The following is a 21,314-nucleotide window of genomic DNA, read 5'->3' on the forward strand; positions in this document are numbered from 1 at the left end:
TTTATTTATTTTTTTAATGAATATTATTAATTGTTCTGAAATATCCGCGATGCACTGAAGCCGCGATAAACGAACCGCGAAATAGCGAGGGATCACTGTACTCATCTCCGCAATAATGTCAGTCTTTGCACATACATTTTTAAAGGATGGTTTTTCACACTGAGGAGAGCTAAGCCAGTCCAGACTGTGTCGCACTCTGTGATAGGTGTTGACAACCTGTCACTCATACAACAATTGCCTGAATACATCTTCAAATCTCTACCATGACTGATCTTTTATCAGTTTGTCAATGTTGTGATGGGAATGTTTATTGTGAATTTAAAGTGAGGGATGCATTCCAGACCCGATCGGCAGTGATATGTAAAAGTAGAGTGACCATATGCAAAGCATTTTTGTTGTTGTTTGTAAATAGTTCCTCTTCTTGTGCTGCATTTATTGTGCATCCAATAGACAGCAGTGATGCCTGGCATAGTGCTATATAGTTTGTTGTAGAAAGATGAAAACATGAATTTAAGCCATGAATGTTTGATCAATGTTGATCACTTGCCCCAGTCGCTAAAATACAGTCAAAATACATTGCTTTGAGGAAAGCCCAGCTCACGTCATCTTTATTTCTCCTTTCAGAACCACTACCTCACACAGAAAACAGTCCATCTAACAACGATTCATCAAAAGATTCTGGACCTAACGCACGAGCCCCTCACATAGCGGTAGACTATCGGGCGACAAAGAGGGAACGGCCATATTACGCCACACACTCACACACGCCTCCTCCTCTAAGGAGAGTCAGCTCCAACCCAAGTGAACTCGGACAAGTGCCCACACAAAGACGCGTGGAAGGTAGGATCACGGAATCACGACAGATTTTTTTTCACTCTATTGTGACTATTTACTTTTACATGACTCTTATATTTGAATCTTTCATTTGTTATTTTAGTTATGGAGTCATAGGTCTTTTATGTTCACAATATTCATGGTCTTTATTGTTTATTCAAATTCAGCAATAGTTGTATATTTTCCTGTGTTTCCTCAGTACATAGGCATAGAGTGTGTGTGTGTGTGTGTGCGTGTGTGTGTGTGTGTGTGTTTGCGTTTGTATTCATGACATCTCAGGACAATTTTATGATAACACACCTTCACAATGAGGACCTGTGGAAAAATGAGGACATTTTTCGCGTCCTCATATTTCCACGCAGTCTACACTACTCTAGAGCTCACGAGGATACTCCCACACCAAAAATAAGTGATGTCCTGAAAGAGCACAATTTTCAGAAATTGTGTGTTTAAGTGTGTTTAACTTTCGACTCACTTTTCATTTGGAAAACTAGTGGCCAACTTCGGTACTTAACACACTTTTAACACACTTTCAGTGACGTCATTGCGCAGGACCTCAAATGTCATCTTTTTCGGACTGACTCACACATTTTCCCCGCCCTCGTCCTGATAAGTCACATCAATTAGCAGTCACACAAAATCCAACATGTGAAGCAGCCAGACAATCCTACTCTCAAACACGACCACGCGTGGATGACCATCGGGTAAGCAATTCCTTTTCATTTATCTTACCGTAACATAGAAGTTGTTCAATATAACTGTGTTTAACAGTGCCCACCAAAGGTAATATCATTCAATAAGACAGCTAGCTAGCTAGCTAGCTCGATCGTTAGCATGCTAATAAGCTTCCAGTAAAAGTAATGTGGACATGTCCTGCAGGCAAGGTTCTGGAAAACTTTTCTAAATCTTTAACAACACAGTCTGTGGAACTTGGTTTTGGTACCATATGTTTATTTCAGTGCAGTATTTGTTTTATTCGATTGCAGTTAATTTAAATTGGTTAGTACAGGTAGCCTAATGAAAGTGGGCCAGGCACTTCTAGCATTTACGCTAAGCCCGGTGTATTTACACTGTTTATTCTTGTGCTGATTCAATTGTACACCGTTTCAATGAAAAAAACAAACAAACGTTTGCAATGAAATTATAGCAGAATTCAGCTTTGTTGGTACATTTGGTCAAGACAATATTGTGTTACTCTATTTTAATTTTACATTGTTATCTGCCTGACAAATGGTTTGCCCGAATCTATTAGTCTGACCAGCAAATGTTTGATGAAATGAATTTTTGTATTTTTGAGGAAGAAAATAATATTCCTTTGGCTCAGTACTTTTTGAGCCAAAATAAGTGCTGCCATAATATTGTGCTTGCTTGTCTGGCTGACTTCTTCTCACTTTCCATTGTAGATGTTTACTGGTGGTGATAATGTCACAAAGAAGAACCAGACTGAGCCCTGAATCTGAGGCTGCTCCTTTTATCTGGAGTCAACAAGCCTTGTTTGAAAGCCCAGTGGATCAATGATTATAAAGGTATGCTATCAATCTACCTGCTATCTAATTCTTATGGCTACCGCAAGCATATGACAAGAGCTGCAACCAAAGCCTGTCACAGTGACAGATTTTATTCGTACATTGTATTTACCCCAAAACTGTCACAATAAACAGCATATTTTTTATGCCATTGATCATATTGGAGCAAAAATAATTGAAGTACTTTTGAAGAAAATGTTTAGCAGCCATTATCATTCAATTATTGAGAATATTGTATTGCCATGTAGAACTAGGAATATCTTGGAATGAAAAAATAGAAATAGAAATTATTCGGCTTCTGTTAAAATATTGTGCTTCACCAAATATCACAATTCATAAAAACGCATACATCCGTAATAGTCGAGGAAAATTAGATGCCTTTAAACTTCCTTCATAATGCTTATTTCACCTGATTGAAGAAGGCTGTGGTAGCTGTTTGACAAATCCACATTTTTATCAGCAATTTGTACTGCCCATCAAAAGTCTCTTAGTTGAAAACAACGAATGGTCACCGGAATTATTTTTCAGTCATTACATTGTTTTAGTCTGAAAGAGTATGTTTCGGGTGTTGTCTTTATTATTTGAACTCAGTCATGTCTGTTGTCCTGAAATTGTTAGCTATAAGAGCTGTACAGTGGTAACTACCATAAAGAGCCGGCTTGTGCTGTGTATGAAGTTTAATTTATTCAAAAGTCATGTAACTACGACATATTTCTGACACTCTATGGTTGCTATAATGTTGATTTTCATGATTTCAGTCATGCCCTCATACTTCCCAGTTACTGTAGAATACTTTTTAGAATATTTCTGATACTGTAATGTTGCTGAAAAACCTGAGTGTGATCAGGTGAAATGACTTTTGTCTGGACCTAACACTGGAGAGCCTGTGTTCGAATGTCCCGTAATGGCACCGTAATGGTGTTATGTTGCAGACACCAAGTGACGGGATCTTGACTGAACCTTCTGGAGACCAAGAAGGGAGTGAGAGATCCACTTCATCCTTACAACAGGTTACTACTTCTTATCATGATATACTATGTTTGAGTTTTCAGCTTTCTTTGACAAACACAGGAGAAGTTATAAATCAGAAACATGGACTCTCCATGATTTCAGTCGTCATTTCCTCATATTTCTTTAGACCTGAAAAACCCGAGTGTGTTTCAGGTGACATGACTTTTGCCTTAACCTAACATCTGGTGAGCCTGCGTTCGAATGTCCCCATATTGCTGTACCACAGAACTGAACAGTGTTAACTTTCTATAGTGTGGTATATTCATCCCAAACTCTCCTGTGAGCAATGTTCAATGATAATTAATGTTTATTCATTTCTTAAATGGTCAGAATGAAGAATGCTGAATATTTTGACACCGTAATGTTATGTTGCAGACACCAAGTGACCTGACTGAACCCTCTGGAGACCATGAATGGAGTGAGATATCCACTTCATTCTTACAACAGGTTACTACTTCTTATCATGATATACTAGGTTTGAGTTTTCAGCTTTCTTTGACAAACACAGGAGAAGTTATAAGTCAGAAACAGACTCTCCATGATTTCAGTCGTCATGTCCTCATATTTCTTGAGACCTGAAAAACCTGAGTGTGTTTCAGGTGACATGACTTTTGTCTTAACCTAACTCTGGAGAGCCTGTGTTCGAATGTCCCCATATTGCTGTTCCACAGAACTGAACAGTGTTAACTTTCTATAGTGTGTTATATTCATCCCAAACTCTCCCGTGAGCAATGTTCAATGATAATTAATGTTTATTCATTTCTTAACTGGTCAGAATGAAGAATGCTGAATATTTTGACACCGTAATGTTATGTTGCAGACACCAAGTGACCTGACTGAACCCTCTGGAGACCATGAATGGAATGAGAGATCCACTTCATTCTTACAACAGGTTACTACTTCTTATCATGATATACTAGGTTTGAGTTTTCAGCTTTCTTTGACAAACACAGGAGAAGTTATAAGTCAGAAACATAGACTCTCCATAATTTCAGTCGTCATGTCCTCATATTTCTTCAGACGTGAAAAACCTGAGTGTGTTTCAGGTGACATGACTTTTGTCTTAACCTAACTCTGGAGAGCCTGTGTTCGAATGTCCCCATATTGCTGTTCCACAGAACTGAACAGTGTTAACTTTCTATAGTGTGGTATATTCATCCCGAACTCTCCCGTGAGCAATGTTCAATGATAATTAATATTTATTCACTTCTTAACTGGTCAAAATGAAGAATGCTGAATATTTTGACACCGTAATGTTATGTTGCAGACACCGAGTGACCTGACTGAACCCTCTGGAGACCATGAATGGAATGATAGATACACTTCATCCTTACAACAGGTTACTACTTCTTGTCATGATATACTAGGTTTGAGTTTTCAGCTTTCTTTGACAAACACAGGAGAAGTTATAAATCAGAAACATGGACTCTCCATGATTTCAGTCGTCATGTCCTCATATTTCTTTAGACCTGAAAAACCTGAGTGTGTTTCAGGTGTCATGACTTTTGTCTTAACCTAACTCTGGAGAGGCTGTGTCTAAATGTCCCCATATTGCTGTTCCACAGAGAAGAACAGTGTTAACTTTCTATACTCTCCTGTGAGCAATGTTCAATGATAATTAATATTTATTCATTTCTTAACTGGTCAGAATGAAGAATGCTGAATATTTTGACACCGTAATGTTATGTTGCAGACACCAAGTGACCTGACTGAACCCTCTGGAGACCATGAATGGAGTGAGAGATCCACTTCATCCTTTCAACAGGTTACTACTTCTTATCATGATATACTAGGTTTGAGTTTTCAGCTTTCTTTGACAAACACAGGAGAAGTTCTAAATCAGAAACATAGACTCTCCATGATTTCAGTCGTCATGTCCTCATATTTCTTCAGACCTGAAAAACCTGAGTGTGTTTCAGGTGACATGACTTTTGTCTTAACCTAACTCTGGAGAGCCTGTGTTCGAATGTCCCCATATTGCTGTTCCACAGAACTGAACAGTGTTAACTTTCTATAGTGTGGTATATTCATCCCAAACTCTCCCGTGAGCAATGTTCAATGATAATTAATATGTATTCATTTCTTAACTGGTCAGAATGAAGAATGCTGAAACTTTTGACACCGTAATGTTGTTATGTTGCAGACATCAAGTGACAGGTACCTGACTGAACCCTCTGGAAACCAAGAATGGAGTGAGAGATCCACTTCATCCTTACAACAGGTTACTACTTCCTATCATGATATACTAGGTTTGAATTTTCAATGTTCTTTGACAAACACAGGAGAAGTTATAAATCAGAAACATGGACTCTCCATGATTTCAGTCGTCATGTCCTCATATTTCTTTAGACCTGAAAAACCCGAGTGTGTTTCAGGTGACATGACTTTTGCCTTAACCTAACATCTGGAGAGCCTGTGTTCGAATGTCCCCATATTGCTGTACCACAGAACTGAACAGTGTTAACTTTCTATAGTGTGGTATATTCATCCCAAACTCTCCCCTGAGCAATGTTCAATGATAATTAATATTTATTCATTTCTTAACTGGTCAAAATGAAAAATGCTGAGCATTTTGACACCGTAATGTTATGTTGCAGACACCAAGTGACCTGACTGAACCCTCTGGAGAACAAGAATGGAGTGAGAGATCCACTTCATCCTTACAACAGGTTACTACTTCTTATCATGATATACTAGGTTTGAGTTTTCAGCTTTCTTTGACAAACACAGGAGAAGTTATAAGTCAGAAACATAGACTCTCCATGATTTCAGTCGTCATGTCCTCATATTTCTTCAGACCTGAAAAACCTGAGTGTGTTTCAGGTGACATGACTTTTGTCTTAACCTAACTCTGGAGAGCCTGTGTTCGAATGTCCCCATATTGCTGTTCCACAGAACTGAACAGTGTTAACTTTCTATAGTGTGGTATATTCATCCCAAACTCTCCCGTGACCAATGTTCAATGATAATTAATATTTATTCATTTCTTAACTGGTCAGAATGAAGAATGCTGAATATTTTGACACCGTAATGTTATGTTGCAGACACCAAGTGACCTGACTGAACCCTCTGGAGACCATGAATGGAGTGAGAGATCCACTTCATTCTTACAACAGGTTACTACTTCTTATCATGATATACTAGGTTTGAGTTTTCAGCTTTCTTTGACAAACACAGGAGAAGTTATAAGTCAGAAACATAGACTCTCCATAATTTCAGTCGTCATGTCCTCATATTTCTTCAGACCTGAAAAACCTGAGTGTGTTTCAGGTGACATGACTTTTGTCTTAACCTAACTCTGGAGAGCCTGTGTTCGAATGTCCCCATATTGCTGTTCCACAGAACTGAACAGTGTTAACTTTCTATAGTGTGGTATATTCATCCCAAACTCTCCCGTGAGCAATGTTCAATGATAATTGATATTTATTAATTTCTTAACTGGTCAAAATGAAGAATGCTGAATATTTTGACACCGTAATGTTATGTTGCAGACACCAAGTGACCTGACTGAACCCTCTGGAGACCATGAATGGAATGATAGATACACTTCATCCTTACAACAGGTTACTACTTCTTGTCATGATATACTAGGTTTGAGTTTTCAGCTTTCTTTGACAAACACAGAAGAAGTTATAAATCAGAAACATGGACTCTCCATGATTTCAGTCTTCATGTCCTCATATTTCTTTATACCTGAAAAACCGGAGTGTGTTTCAGGTGATATGATTTTTGTCTGGACTCAACTCTGGAGAGCCTGTGTTCGAATGTCCCCATATTGCTGTTACACAGAGCTGAACAGTGTTAACTTTCTATAGTGTCTTATATTAATCCCAAACCCTCCTGTGAGCGATGTTCAATGAATAACAATGTTTATTCATTTATTAACTAATCAGGATGAATAAATTTGAATATTTCTGACACTGCACTGTTGCTATGTTGCAGACACCAAGTGTTCCGATCCTGATGAAACCTTTTGAAGATCAAGAAAGGAGACGAAGATCCACTTCTTCCTTACAACAGGTTACTACGTCTTATCATTATATACTAGGTTTGAGTTTTCAGCTTTCTTTGACAAACACAGGAGAAGTTATAAATCAGAAACATGGACTCTCCATGATTTCAGTCGTCATGTCCTCATATTTCTTCAGACCTGAAAAACCTGAGTGTGTTTCAGGTGACATGACTTTTGTCTTAACCTAACTCTGGAGAGCCTGTGTTCGAATGTCCCCATATTGCTGTTCCACAGAACTGAACAGTGTTAACTTTCTATAGTGTGGTATATTCATCCCAAACTCTCCCGTGAGCAATGTTCAATGATAATTAATGTTTATTCATTTCTTAACTGGTCAGAATGAAGAATGCTGAATATTTTGACACCGTAATGTTATGTTCCAGACACCAAGTGACCTGACTGAACCCTCTGGAGACCATGAATGGAATGAGAGATCCACTTCATTCTTACAACAGGTTACTACTTCTTATCATGATATACTAGGTTTGAGTTTTCAGCTTTCTTTGACAAACACAGGAGAAGTTATAAGTCAGAAACATAGACTCTCCATAATTTCAGTCGTCATGTCCTCATATTTCTTCAGACCTGAAAAACCTTAGTGTGTTTCAGGTGACATGACTTTTGTCTTAACCTAACTCTGGAGAGCCTGTGTTCGAATGTCCCCATATTGCTGTTCCACAGAACTGAACAGTGTTAACTTTCTATAGTGTGGTATATTCATCCCGAACTCTCCCGTGAGCAATGTTCAATGATAATTAATATTTATTCATTTCTTAACTGGTCAAAATGAAGAATGCTGAATATTTTGACACCGGAATGTTATGTTGCAGACACCAAGTGACCTGACTGAACCCTCTGGAGACCATGAATGGAATGATAGATACACTTCATCCTTACAACAGGTTACTACTTCTTGTCATGATATACTAGGTTTGAGTTTTCAGCTTTCTTTGACAAACACAGAAGAAGTTATAAATCAGAAACATGGACTCTCCATGATTTCAGTCGTCATGTCCTCATATTTCTTTAGACCTGAAAAACCGGAGTGTGTTTCAGGTGATATGATTTTTGTCTGGACTTAACTCTGGAGAGCCTGTGTTCGAATGTCCCCATATTGCTGTTCCACAGAACTGAACAGTGTTAACTTTCTATAGTGTGGTATATTCATCCCAAACTCTCCCGTGAGCAATGTTCAATGATAATTAATGTTTATTCATTTCTTTACTGGTCAGAATGAAGAATGCTGAATATTTTGACACCGTAATGTTATGTTCCAGACACCAAGTGACCTGACTGAACCCTCTGGAGACCATGAATGGAATGAGAGATCCACTTCATTCTTACAACAGGTTACTACTTCTTATCATGATATACTAGGTTTGAGTTTTCAGCTTTCTTTGACAAACACAGGAGAAGTTATAAGTCAGAAACATAGACTCTCCATAATTTCAGTCGTCATGTCCTCATATTTCTTCAGACCTGAAAAACCTGAGTGTGTTTCAGGTGACATGACTTTTGTCTTAACCTAACTCTGGAGAGCCTGTGTTCGAATGTCCCCATATTGCTGTTCCACAGAACTGAACAGTGTTAACTTTCTATAGTGTGGTATATTCATCCCAAACTCTCCCGTGAGCAATGTTCAATGATAATTAATATTTATTCATTTCTTAACTGGTCAAAATGAAGAATGCTGAATATTTTGACACCGGAATGTTATGTTGCAGACACCAAGTGACCTGACTGAACCCTCTGGAGACCATGAATGGAATGATAGATACACTTCATCCTTACAACAGGTTACTACTTCTTGTCATGATATACTAGGTTTGAGTTTTCAGCTTTCTTTGACAAACACAGAAGAAGTTATAAATCAGAAACATGGACTCTCCATGATTTCAGTCGTCATGTCCTCATATTTCTTTAGACCTGAAAAACCGGAGTGTGTTTCAGGTGATATGATTTTTGTCTGGACTTAACTCTGGAGAGCCTGTGTTCGAATGTCCCCATATTGCTGTTACACAGAGCTGAACAGTGTTAACTTTCTATAGTGTCTTATATTAATCCCAAACCCTCCTGTGAGCGATGTTCAATGAATAACAATGTTTATTCATTTATTAACTAATCAGGATGAATAAATTTGAATATTTCTGACACTGCACTGTTGCTATGTTGCAGACACCAAGTGTTCCGATCCTGATGAAACCTTTTGAAGATCAAGAAAGGAGTGGAAGATCCACTTCTTCCTTACAACAGGTTACTACGTCTTATCATTATATACTAGGTTTGAGTTTTCAGCTTTCTTTGACAAACACAGGAGAAGTTATAAATCAGAAACATGGACTCTCCATGATTTCAGTCGTCATGTCCTCATATTTCTTCAGACCTGAAAAACCTGAGTGTGTTTCAGGTGACATGACTTTTGTCTTAACCTAACTCTGGAGAGCCTGTGTTCGAATGTCCCCATATTGCTGTTCCACAGAACTGAACAGTGTTAACTTTCTATAGTGTGGTATATTCATCCCAAACTCTCCCGTGAGCAATGTTCAATGATAATTAATGTTTATTCATTTCTTAACTGGTCAGAATGAAGAATGCTGAATATTTTGACACCGTAATGTTATGTTCCAGACACCAAGTGACCTGACTGAACCCTCTGGAGACCATGAATGGAATGAGAGATAAATTCTCAAAATTCTCAAATTTTCAAAATTCTCATTATTTCCTGGAATATCTTATTTTGATTATTTTATTTTTCCATTTTTAATAAATAATGCCTTCTTTTACAGGTGGGAATAAGAGACGCACGTGGACAGATTATGAAGTGAAGGCTGTTGAGCGACATATGTTTGATTTCATAACAAGCCATAAAGTTTCAGGTAAAACGAGCTGTGAGTCCTGTCTCCACGCAGAGCCAGCAGCTCTGAACGACAGAGGCTGGGTGTCCATCAAAAACTACATCCACAACAGGATATAACTGCATTAAAAAGGGAAATGAATGGCTAGTCCATTGAAATGCGAGCACGCCTGAGTACATTTCAGTTCAAGTTAACTAAAGCAATAGCAATGGTGCATTTAGGGTGGGATGGTCAATTATGGATTTCATATTTGTTGTTGGATACTGTGTTTCACGTTTGTTGTTTCATGATCTTCAAGAGCAATTTGGAAAATCCTTGAAGATGTATGAACATGTAAATTATACTGTATATCAGGCATGTTCCGATCTGGGCCTGGAGAGCCACTGTCGTGCCTGTTTTCCAGCTCTCCCGGCTGCATCACACCTGTTTCAGATGATCAGTTCATCAGTCAGCTCTGATGCAGCATTAGAACATCCTGGGAGAGCTGGAAAACAAAAAGACAGCGGCCCTTGAGGACCGACCTTGGACACTCCTGCTGTATATAAACGTACGTACGATATACAAACTTCTCACAAAAGATAGGCTTATTAGGTTTGAGGTGATATTTTGGAAAAACCCTAAAACATTTGAATTCATCCTATTTCAAGAATTTCAATACTTTTTGAAAAGTTGCTTTTGTCTAACGGTAGCTAAAGAAGTTGCTACACACATGGCACAATATATGGCCAGATTCATTAAAAATTCTTCATCGCAGTATTCACATTTTGACATAATCTTCTTCAGTTCAAACAACCCTCATCTATTGCAGTGCTTTGTGTCATGGAGAGGAGGTGGCATGTTTTCTGTGTTCATAATTTCATATTGTCAGCAATTAAAAAATAAGAAAGTGGACTGACCACATATTTAACCGTCTCTTCTTCTTCACAGCTTATTTTACTATCTTGTATTATTAATGTGAATATTTGAGGGATGACGGGTATAATGACTGTTTGGCACATTCGCCTCACAGTTCAGCAATTGATATTTGAATGTTTGAATCTGGGCATCCTTCCTTTGTAGAGTTCTCCCCATGCCTGAGCATGACAATTGGACACATGTGCCTAACATATACTGTTGGTATGTAACATGAGTCAATTTAAAAATACACACTTTACTCTTAGCTGGTCTTCATAAGTAATATATACTTGAAAATGATGTGTATCCAGGGGGCTCAAAATTCACAAAAACATGAAATGGTAGTGTGTTTGAGGTGACTGTCTCCATAATACACAAAAACCTGTCAATGTCCTCATATGTAGTAGTTTTGTCATAAATCAAAAAAAAATTACGTCCTAGCCAAAATCTGAGTAGATGGCTGTCTTCCTGATTTTTTTTCATGGTTACCATATTTTTTTGGAGCCTGTAGGACCACGGGAAAGGCATGTACCCATATGTCGGGTGAACAAACGGACGTCCTGAAAATGCACCAAAACACGTATGTGTGTGTGTGTGTGTGTTTGTGATCGACAGTTAGAAGAAATATTCATACAATTATTGGGTAACAATTTATTTAAAATAAAAACAGCCGTTTTTTTGTAATTTGGTGCTGGTGCCACAAATGTGCCTGTATGTGTCAACTTCATCGCTAGTACACCTTCACCATCTTGCTGCTGAGTCAATTCTAGGACTTAATTAACTCTGAAAGTTAATTGCCCTTTTGAAATACAGTCAATATAAAATGAGGAGCTGAGATCTGTGGCATCTGAAAAGACATCCAAATACGTCTTTGGGAGTGAATGAGTTAAGTGGGGTAACATAGAGTTAAGCCAGAGAGCAGGGAGTTTCAATCACAGAACATTTTACTTGAAGTAAACAAAACAATTACTCACAATTTTGTAAATACCCTGAATGTAGCATTAGAGGTCATTTCTTTTGTGTAACACACCCTACCTAGTCAGATGTGTTATTTGCTTTTTATAGTTTGGTTACATTAGTCTTTAATTGTCTAAACCAGGGGTCCCCAAACTTTTTGGATCGAAGATCGACTTTTCGATCAACCAACCTCCCGCGATCAACCTGTTACCGCACATGCACACGCATGCCATGATGAACAACAGCCTGACACGGAGGCATGCGATGCACTTTTGCAGCCTGTTCACTATTGTAGCTCACACGTACCGTTTTAAAGTGCTTCCCTCGGCCCCCTAGATTCCTATTCTTTGCCTGTGCCCTCGGTGAATTGAACACGAAACAAACTCTGAATGAGAATAATGATAACGATAAAAGATATGGCGCAACAGCTCTGATCACAAGCTGCAATTGCAGACTGCTGAGCGCTAACAACTTCCGGTAACGCATGTCACGCACCACCATAGGTTAAAGATGTACCTGCTTTATTTTATTTTTTAAATACTTTTTGTGAAAATGAAACCGATAGGATGATTAGGTCGCAGTGTACATTAACACACCCAAAAAACATTACTAACATGCACAAAGACACACAAATATTGTTTTTTTTCCCCCTGTTTTTTTCCTCTTCTTTTGATTCTATCATTGAAAGTCCAGAATAAAAATGTCTGAATCACGACAATGTCAATTGTGATATAAAAATGCGTCACTTCTGTTCAGAGAGTTCAATGCGTCCCAGTATTTCTCTTCAGAGTTTAGTGTGTTCCAACGCAAAAAATACCAAAGAACAAAAAACAACTGACCTGCACAACAAGTCACAAAAACAGTAAATCAATATGTCTACATAAATCTAATGAAGAAAATAGTGCAATTAGTGTGCATCATCCTCACACAGCTACGATGGTAACATTGCATCCACACATGGAGCATCACAACAAAGTTATGGTATGAAACTTTCCAACTTACCAAAACGCTCATAGATTGATCAAATATGTTCTTTGTTAATCATCAACCATTTAGGACGTTTGGATTTAACTCTGTTTGTCTCCTCTGCTCTCTGCTCCATGCACACATATACACACACACACGCACACACACACGCACACACACACACACACACACACACACACACACATATATATATATATATATATATATATATATATATATATATATATATATATATATGATGCCAGGTGCGGCAAGTGCCTTCTTAAAGGGACAGTACACTACTTTGTATCGGTGTATTGATTGGCAATCAAATGACCTTTCTATCATACTACCGTATTTTCACGACTATTCGACGCATCGTACTAATGGCCGCAGTCTCATTAATGGGTGACATTTCTGTATTTTACACATACACAGGACGCACCGTACGAATGGCCGCAGTTTTACAGTGGTAAAACATACGCCAGCTTAAACATACGGCATGCATGCGCGCCCTCTTAACACGTTAGCTTGAAGCATACGGTAGCATGCCAAGACATACAGATAAGATAAAAACACGTTTTTAAAAAGGCAACGAAAGCAGAACTGAGTTTGGCTGTATTTTATTTAGCCATCGTACAATGTTCTCACGTTTTTCGATCAATCATCACCCAGAAATCCATCAAAGTCCTCATCCTCCGTATCAGAAGCAGGGGACTGCACATCTCAGTTGTCATTGAATGCATCACATGCTAGTGTGAGTTGCTACGCATTGCCGAGCGGAAAGAAGGAGTAGCAACAGCAAAGTCAACATTTCTCTCGTGTGAAGCTTTCCCACATTTGAAAGTAAAGAACAGAGCGAAACATGGTGGCAGCGCGCGTGTGTGTAGAAAGAATTGAACAATTGTGCAAGTACCGTAATCCATCAAAAACGCCGCGTTCCCTCTCGTTGTTGCGTATTGTGGCGTAACTCGCCAAGCGCTGCCTCTCACTCTTTGTAAAGTTGTGTTTGCCACCGATCATCCATTGTTCCCATGCCGTTTGCAACTTTACTTTGAACGCCCGCTTGATGCCAATGTCCAGCGGTTGGAGTTCTTTAGTCAACCCTCCGGGAATAACGGCAAGCTCAGAGTTCATTTGCTTGACTTGTTTTTTCACCGCTGCTGTGAGATGGGCATGCATGCCAAAAGCATAACCGGTGGCTTTAAGTTTGAACTGAGCTTCGTAGGCGTGTCTTTTTGTCGAATTTATTTTCAGGGGTTCTTAGAAACCAAAACCGGAGTTGTTTTGCAACAATGCACATTGCCAACACGCTATACAAGTGTTGGTACTGGCTTGAGGCGTCCACTTACACACCCACCCTTCACCATTGGCGGACTAGCTTGTCTGTCCTCTCTCTCTCTCTCCCTCTCCATATATGTATATATACACGCCCACCCTTCCCTGATTGGCCGACTTCTTTCCCGCATGCCTGGCCACAGTCACTTCCGCCTTTTCTCTATATAAACAGCGTGTCGGCTGTCAGTCAGATTTTGGAACTCAGCGCATATAAAGGACGCTCCGCACCATAAGGCGTCCTGTCCATTTTGGAGAAAATTTAAGACTTTTAATGGCGCCTTATAGTCGTGAAAATACGGTATATTAAATAATTATTTAACCAAATATTAGAATTGAACTGTCTTAACTTACTCATGCATTTTACTAGCTTTCAAGATTTGTCTTTCTTGATGTGGGTTACACACGGACGCCGGGTAGCCCCTAAAGACGACATTTGTAACCCGCGATCCCGTACGAAGAATAACTCAACGGTGAGGGGTCGTGTTGATTTTCTAGGAATGGTATAGAAGGTGATCACTGGCGTGGATGTAGGTGAGCAATTGTTAACATGATTAATATCTTTGCCACAATGACTAGCATGAATCGATGAACAAGGATAATTGTTTTGACATTTGTTCTGTCAGATGTGCGTACCAAAGCGGTAGTCGTTCGCAATAATCAGGACTGAAGAAGTCGCTCTCAGCTTCAGAAAGGTTGGCGACCCCTGATTTAGGTGCTTCAGCACCCTTTTGCCCAGATGGTAGCTTTGCACATCATGGTATTTGCTCTTGTCAGCTTTATGATGCGGATGATGTTTTATGACCTGGATTTAACAGCACAGCTGCGCATTATCAACAGTTAAATGCTTGAATTTCTTGACTTTTTAATTGTGTTTGAGAGCTTCGCTTGAGTTGTGAAACAGAGTTGGCAACCATATTTGACTGCTGTTCGAATCTATATTATGGCAAAAACTCCTCAACTAAGCGAAGAAAAACGACAGTCGATCATTGCTTTAAGAAGCGAAGGTCATTCAGTCCGAAACATTTCAAGAGCTTTGAAAGTATCCCCAGGTTCAGTAACAGAGACCATCAAACGTTATGATGAAACTGGCACTCATCAAGACCGACCCAGGAAAGGAAGATCTCGGGTCACCTCTGTTGCACAGGGTAACTTCATCTGTATGACCAGTCTCAGAAACCGCAACTTAACAACAGCACCGCAAATTGGAGCCCACTTAAATGCCTCACAAAGTTCAAGTAGCACACACATCTCAACATCAACCGTCAAGAGAAGACCGTGTGAATCGGGACTTTATGGTCGAATTGCTGCAAAGTAAGTACTTCTAAGGAAGACCAACAAGACGAAGAAATTAGCATGGGCCAAGGAACACAGACAATGGACATTAGACCAGTGGAAATCTGTCCTTTGGTGTGATGAGTACAAATGAGATATTTTTGCTTCCCATCGCCATGTAAGACGCAGAAAAGGTGAGCGGAAGATCCCTACACATGCGGTTCCCATAGTGAAGTATTGAGAAAGAAGTGTAGTGGAATGGGGATCCTTTGCCGGTGACACCATTGGCGATTTATTCAAAATCAAAGGCACGTTTGGCCAATATGGCAACCATGCGGGGGCCCTCAACGCTATAACTAAAGCCTGCCATTATGTACATGTATGTGTGTATACTTTTTGTGAGAAGCCTGAAATTTTGCAAGCATGATCGTTGTCTTCTTTCCTCAGCAGCTAGTTCAACAACAGGCCCAGAGCACGCGACACAAGACAAAGAGAGTTCAGGGAACGATGCGTCTTCCTGGTCAGTGGATGACGTGATCCGGTTTGTCCAAGATGCTGACCCACACACCCTTGGTCCACACGTGGAGCTGTTTCGGAAGCACGTGAGTATTTTGGTTCTATCAATTCCAACTTGTTTACTTCATTTATTCATTGGGCCATCCCCTGTTGTTTTGTTTTGTTTATATTATATATATATATATATATATTTTTTTTAGGTCATGCAATTTATTTCTGGTATTCGTCAGAAAAAGCAATTAATTGGACAATTAAAAAAAATATATACGGCTATCATGAACAAAATTGCTTCTGTTTTGGTCCTCTAACTCTTAAAACAGAAATATAAATTACAGGTAGAAATGCGGATTACTTTACAAAAGTTAGTTAAACACTCAAGGAGAATGTATTCCTTCACAATTTGTTCAACTTTACAACAGTCAAATACAAAAAAACAAGATCTGATGAATTTCCCTTCAGAATTAGGCCATATGTATCAGCAACATTGAAATTAGATTTATGCATGATGCCCTTTGACCTTAAATGACAATGTCTGGTAATATCATTATTTTCTTTGCCATGAAGTGATGACTTTAAAAACACAAACAAAAAAACTCACTTCTGTCAAAGTTTTGACAGAGTTGGATTGGGAATGCATGAGAGAGTGTTGAGTGGAACGAATCTTAACACTAATAATGTACACCAAGCATGCATATAAACCTTATCAATCAATATCAATATACACTTGGAGACGTTGCATTTTATTGCGCATATGAGATGTTATAATTCCCACAGAATAACGTTCTCTCAGCCACGCGTGTCCTTTACTTCACTCTTCATTCAAATTATGATTACATAACTATAGATTACATGTTATTCATTATTCATTCAAATTCTTAGTAAAAATACTAAAATTGGAAAATCTATCATTCTCAGGATAGGAAATTACCTGTACCCGTTACATTTTGTCCATATTGCACACCTCTAAAGGTAGCTACAAATAGTGTTGATCGAATGACAGTTTTTAAGAGGCCAGAGCTTCTCGGGGTGGAGGCGACCACCCTCAAGCCAGCCACTTCCTTTGCTCGAATCCACGCAGTCTGGAATGTATAGCCAGCACCGCCTTTTCAGTCAACGTTGTTTGGAGCCTGGGGTTGAAGCGCTTGTCATCCAGTTGCCTGCTAACATGTGTGTTGCTCTCCCTGCAGGAAATTGATGGCAAGGCTCTGATGCTGCTGCGCAGTGACGTCATTATGAAGTACATGGGACTCAAGCTGGGACCCGCGCTCAAACTTTGTCATCACATCGAGAAGCTGAAACAGACCAAACAATGAAAGGACCGATATGCTCTCTTCTCACAAGCAAAAACACAAGTATCCATCCAGGAGGGGAAGCACTGACGGAAACCATCAGAACACCTCTCTGTGCGCTGTTTTATGGACTGTAGATAATGTATGGACATTTTGGGGAATTTTAGAAGTCTGCAGGCTATTGTCAATCAACACCTTTGGTTTTTTTTTCCCAGACTTTCAAGATTATGAAAATGACGATGAAGACAAATACATGAACTGACACTGCAGGGGTGTCCAAACTAGAGCCGGGGGGAAATTTGCGGCCTACCGTCCATTTTCTAGAGGCCCGCACAACATGCTAAAAATAACCGAAAGAGTAGAGGGGCAGCATGGAAAGTGGCGGGTTGCGACATCACTAACAACAAACACGTCTTATGTCAAGACACAAGGAAAGTGATGCGCAACGTGACGGCATTTCCAAAAAAAATGAAAATCTGTCAAAAGTGAGCCCTTGGAAAGGCCGCTTTAATCTGAGCACAATACAGCCAGAAATCTGAAGAAATTGAGCTTTTTGCGTAGGAAAATGGCCCTTTTGGAGAACACGGTGCCCTAAAAAACTCACTTTAAATCGCGCCAATCAAACATTATTCTTGCGAAGAGCAATGTCGGTAGTAGAATAAGTCATGTATTTCAGCCAGCAATTGTTTTCTCGTAAATGAAAGAAACTCTTATGAGGGATTTTAGAGCTTGAAGTGCATATAACATGTTTCTTAGAAAAATCCACCAAGATTGCTGCTCCTTGTTGTGTTGCTACAGTGATGCCCCATAACCCATCTTGCGACGTTTTGGGGGATATGAGCCATCATTATTATATATATATATATATATTTGCTTTGACTTGTCATCATTTGACATCATTATTATTATTATTATTATTAGGGTTTATTTGTTGTGTTTTTGTTTGTTTGTTTTTTTTGCTTTGGCCTGTCAGCAAAAATTTGAGATGTGACCGCTGTATGGTGGCAGTGAACTCAGCTCCACAACGAGCAGCGATTTGGTAGATAATAAACAATTCTTCCCAAAAAAGTAGCTTCAAGCTGTTGAATGCCACTCCCAGTTGAGGCTTACCATCAAATTAAATGTTGTGTTTTATTTCAAACAACCACAAAGCTGTGCCGTAGTTAAGTGTGTGGAGCTAAGTGTTCACAAACTATGACAAAAACATTGCAGTGTTGGACACCTGAAGGCAAAAGGCATTTGACCACAAGCATCTCGATAGACCATCTGACAATACTCCGCCGGCATATATTTCTTATCCTCTGCCTGCGGGTGGCCAAGGCGTGCACATCAGAAGGTGTAGCGCAGTTTCCCATGAAACATGTTAACTTCTTTCGATGCTATTGAATAATGTCTTAACTGTTTATTTTTAAAATATTTTATATTAGTGTATTTCATACCAAAAACACTTTAAAAAAAAAGGTCAGCTTTTAGGAAGGCTGGTACGGATTAAAAGCATATCCATTCATTTCAACGGGGAAAAATGATTTTAGTCTCAAGCGTGTTCATATCTCAAGGCTGGATGTAGAAGCAAAATGGAGAACAGAATTTCTCTTTGTAACATTCTCGTATTTGGAGATAATTCAGTGACCGTGGAATCCTTGTTTTTGTTGTTTGTTTTTTTTTCCTCCTATCATCAGAGGAAAAAGTTTGGACACCCCTGCACAGTTTCAAAAATGTAGGACTTGGCTGACAAAAAAAGATTCCGTTTGAACTGATAAATCATCAGAAATATAAGTTTGAGATCAACTTTTTGGTCTATGGTGTTGGTTTCAGAGGAGGAAGTTTGCTCATGACCTTATGGTTTTTTTTATGTTACCAAACATTTACTTTACATTAAAACAGTACGTTTATTGATCCTTAGCCGAAGTGTTAGTACCCAATATCCGAGCAGAGGCATGATTTTGTATTAGTCTTTTTTGCCTTAGTGTGAACAACAACAGGCCATTATTTAATTACATTAATTACTTTGAAGCGCACACAACCTCAGATAAACACTGTAGCTTTTACTGTTTCACCATTTTTACACTGACAGCGAGCACACTACTGTGATGTTCGCTTACCAATGCAATAACATTTCTGACTGATTGCTTCTTCGACTGTCATTAGTCGTCAAATAAAGGTACCGCCCTAGTCATGTGTATGAGACGTGAGGCCGAAATGCCCGAATGTCTTAAGGGGGGGCGAGGTTGTTTCAAATTACCGACCAACATTGCAAAATAATGAATCCATCGTTTTTGAGGAAGATCTTGCACTCCGGCTGGAATTGCAGAAAATGTGTTACTTGTCTCTGTTCCATGAGCTCAACGCTTTTACCTTGAGTTTGACCTTCGTATTATCAGTTGCACGCTCCTGAAACATGATGACTGGAACCTTGCAAGTATTGACATTGAAATAAAGGCAACGTAATGCACTGCCAAACTGCTGTGCAAAAAGTGTTCCCAGCACAAAGGGAGGTTTGTTCAATGATGCCAAAAGTTTCTTACTCATTTTGTTTTGTAATAAAGTGTAACAAGCCTTTGGATATTCTCATTCATCCAGGTTATTGGACTCTCAAGGCATTACATTGGTTGCAACCGGTCTGTTCTGGTGGTCTTAGGTGTTTTGCACATTGGCTAGATAGTAAAGCTCTCGCTGAACAGATGGTGTGGAAATCCATCTTCCAGATAAGTCGAAATGAGAGGATATTTTGCGCGCTAAGTTTAATTGGGCTTTGGTCAAAGTCCTGTTGCAATTTAGGTTGACATAATTTAACACAACATAAGATGTGTTTGTGTTGTTTGGAGTCTTCGTGGCGGTAATTTTTTGCTTTGGCTGAGACGCTCCTATTCCACCCAAACGATGGTTGTTGTTAAGCAGAGGCCTCTCCAAGCCATCTTAAAAGACTTAAATGAGGCAGCTTTACTCTTTTACATCCTAAAAGAGTCAAACCAACCGCAAATATTTGGTTTTGCACACGAACACCCAATCAGGAGCTGCTATTTCTTTTCACAGCCATTGTGCACAAAGTGATGAATGAAGCCTGCTTGGCTGAAAGGTGAAACCTCTTCTATGGCAACAAGAACAGTTGCGTTGCGACCGATCTAATGCTGTGAGAAAAGCCCATCAAATGTAAGTGTTTGCATTTTTCTGTCAAAAACGACACCATTACTTCTAGTGTCAGACTAATTACTGATTTGCCATTAGCCGTTTTGCTTTTTAGGCTTCAGAACACCTTTCAAAGTATTTTCCATCGCCCCCCGTTCCACATTGTTGCTCTCCATTGTGGTAACCAGTTCATACTTGAAACCATTCTGGCTTTAACGTGAAACTCAGGTTTTAGTAGCTTCTTAGAGGATCTTTTACAGTGTTGTTTGTGTTTATTCTACATCATAGAGGAGCTACCATACAACCCAACTAAAGTATGTAAATATGAAAGGCCTTGTCATTTAATGCCCTGCAGCATCTTGTGTGTACATATAAACTTTTTACTCTCCGCTCAAAAAATGCTTATGTATGTTTGATATGCATTCACACAATTAAACATTTGCACTTGACATTGTTTTACTTTTTGTGACCTGAGGCCAAGAACATCACTGAGCCCCAACCTTTTTTTTTTTTACAGATCGGAACACAGCCCTGCCACCAATACAGGATTGAAATTGCCCACAGGTGCCATAAAATGGGGGCCGGTCGCGACTTTTGTCTAAAACAGGCCCCTCAACTCACTTCAAAAGTTCCTTGTCTGCAAGATGACATGCGCGCACACACAGCACAAAGCACAAAAAAATCTGGATGTAATGTTTGTTGGAAAATGTACATTTGT

At 39.2% G+C, this 21,314-nt stretch overlaps 2 protein-coding genes across 6 annotated transcripts in view; both read left to right on the plus strand.

Moving 5' to 3' along the window:
• scml2 (Scm polycomb group protein like 2) overlaps positions 1-21,045 on the plus strand; it is a 48,195-nt gene extending 27,150 nt beyond the window's left edge. The window contains exons 12-14 of one of the 2 annotated variants that reach the window (XM_052063128.1): positions 625-840; positions 16,113-16,267; positions 17,369-21,045. In XM_052063128.1, the coding sequence (XP_051919088.1) occupies positions 625-840; positions 16,113-16,267; positions 17,369-17,494 (497 nt within the window). In that variant the 3' untranslated portion in view covers positions 17,495-21,045. The remainder of the gene's footprint in view (positions 1-624; positions 841-16,112; positions 16,268-17,368) is intronic. The other variant, XM_052063129.1, reaches the window with a different exon arrangement.
• On the plus strand, positions 847-10,268 carry LOC127599406 (cell surface glycoprotein 1-like). 4 transcript variants are annotated; one of them, XM_052063372.1, is made up of 9 exons: positions 847-2,360; positions 3,293-3,370; positions 3,747-3,818; positions 4,192-4,263; positions 4,639-4,710; positions 5,065-5,136; positions 5,515-5,592; positions 9,559-9,636; positions 10,012-10,268. In XM_052063372.1, exons 1-9 carry the CDS (start codon positions 2,349-2,351, stop codon positions 10,063-10,065), a joined length of 588 nt encoding a protein of 195 aa, XP_051919332.1. In that variant the 5' UTR covers positions 847-2,348; the 3' UTR covers positions 10,066-10,268. The 4 variants fall into 4 exon arrangements, 3 of the variants coding, with proteins under 3 accessions (XP_051919332.1, XP_051919333.1, XP_051919334.1); XM_052063373.1 differs by lacking the exons at positions 4,639-4,710; positions 5,065-5,136; positions 5,515-5,592 and adding exons at positions 7,767-7,838; positions 8,661-8,732; positions 9,108-9,179; XM_052063374.1 differs by lacking the exons at positions 4,192-4,263; positions 4,639-4,710; positions 5,065-5,136; positions 5,515-5,592 and adding exons at positions 7,767-7,838; positions 8,661-8,732; positions 9,108-9,179.
• Positions 21,046-21,314: the final 269 nt, after the last annotated feature.

Source organism: Hippocampus zosterae, chromosome 4 (assembly GCF_025434085.1).
Source record: "Hippocampus zosterae strain Florida chromosome 4, ASM2543408v3, whole genome shotgun sequence".
Taxonomy (NCBI): Eukaryota; Metazoa; Chordata; class Actinopteri; order Syngnathiformes; family Syngnathidae; genus Hippocampus; species Hippocampus zosterae.

Coding starts and splice junctions, on each gene's coding strand:
- LOC127599406 (XM_052063372.1), top strand. Junction 3,819..4,191: donor CCACTTCATTCTTACAACAG/GTTACTACTTCT, acceptor GTTATGTTGCAG/ACACCAAGTGACCTGACTGA. Junction 4,711..5,064: donor ACACTTCATCCTTACAACAG/GTTACTACTTCT, acceptor GTTATGTTGCAG/ACACCAAGTGACCTGACTGA.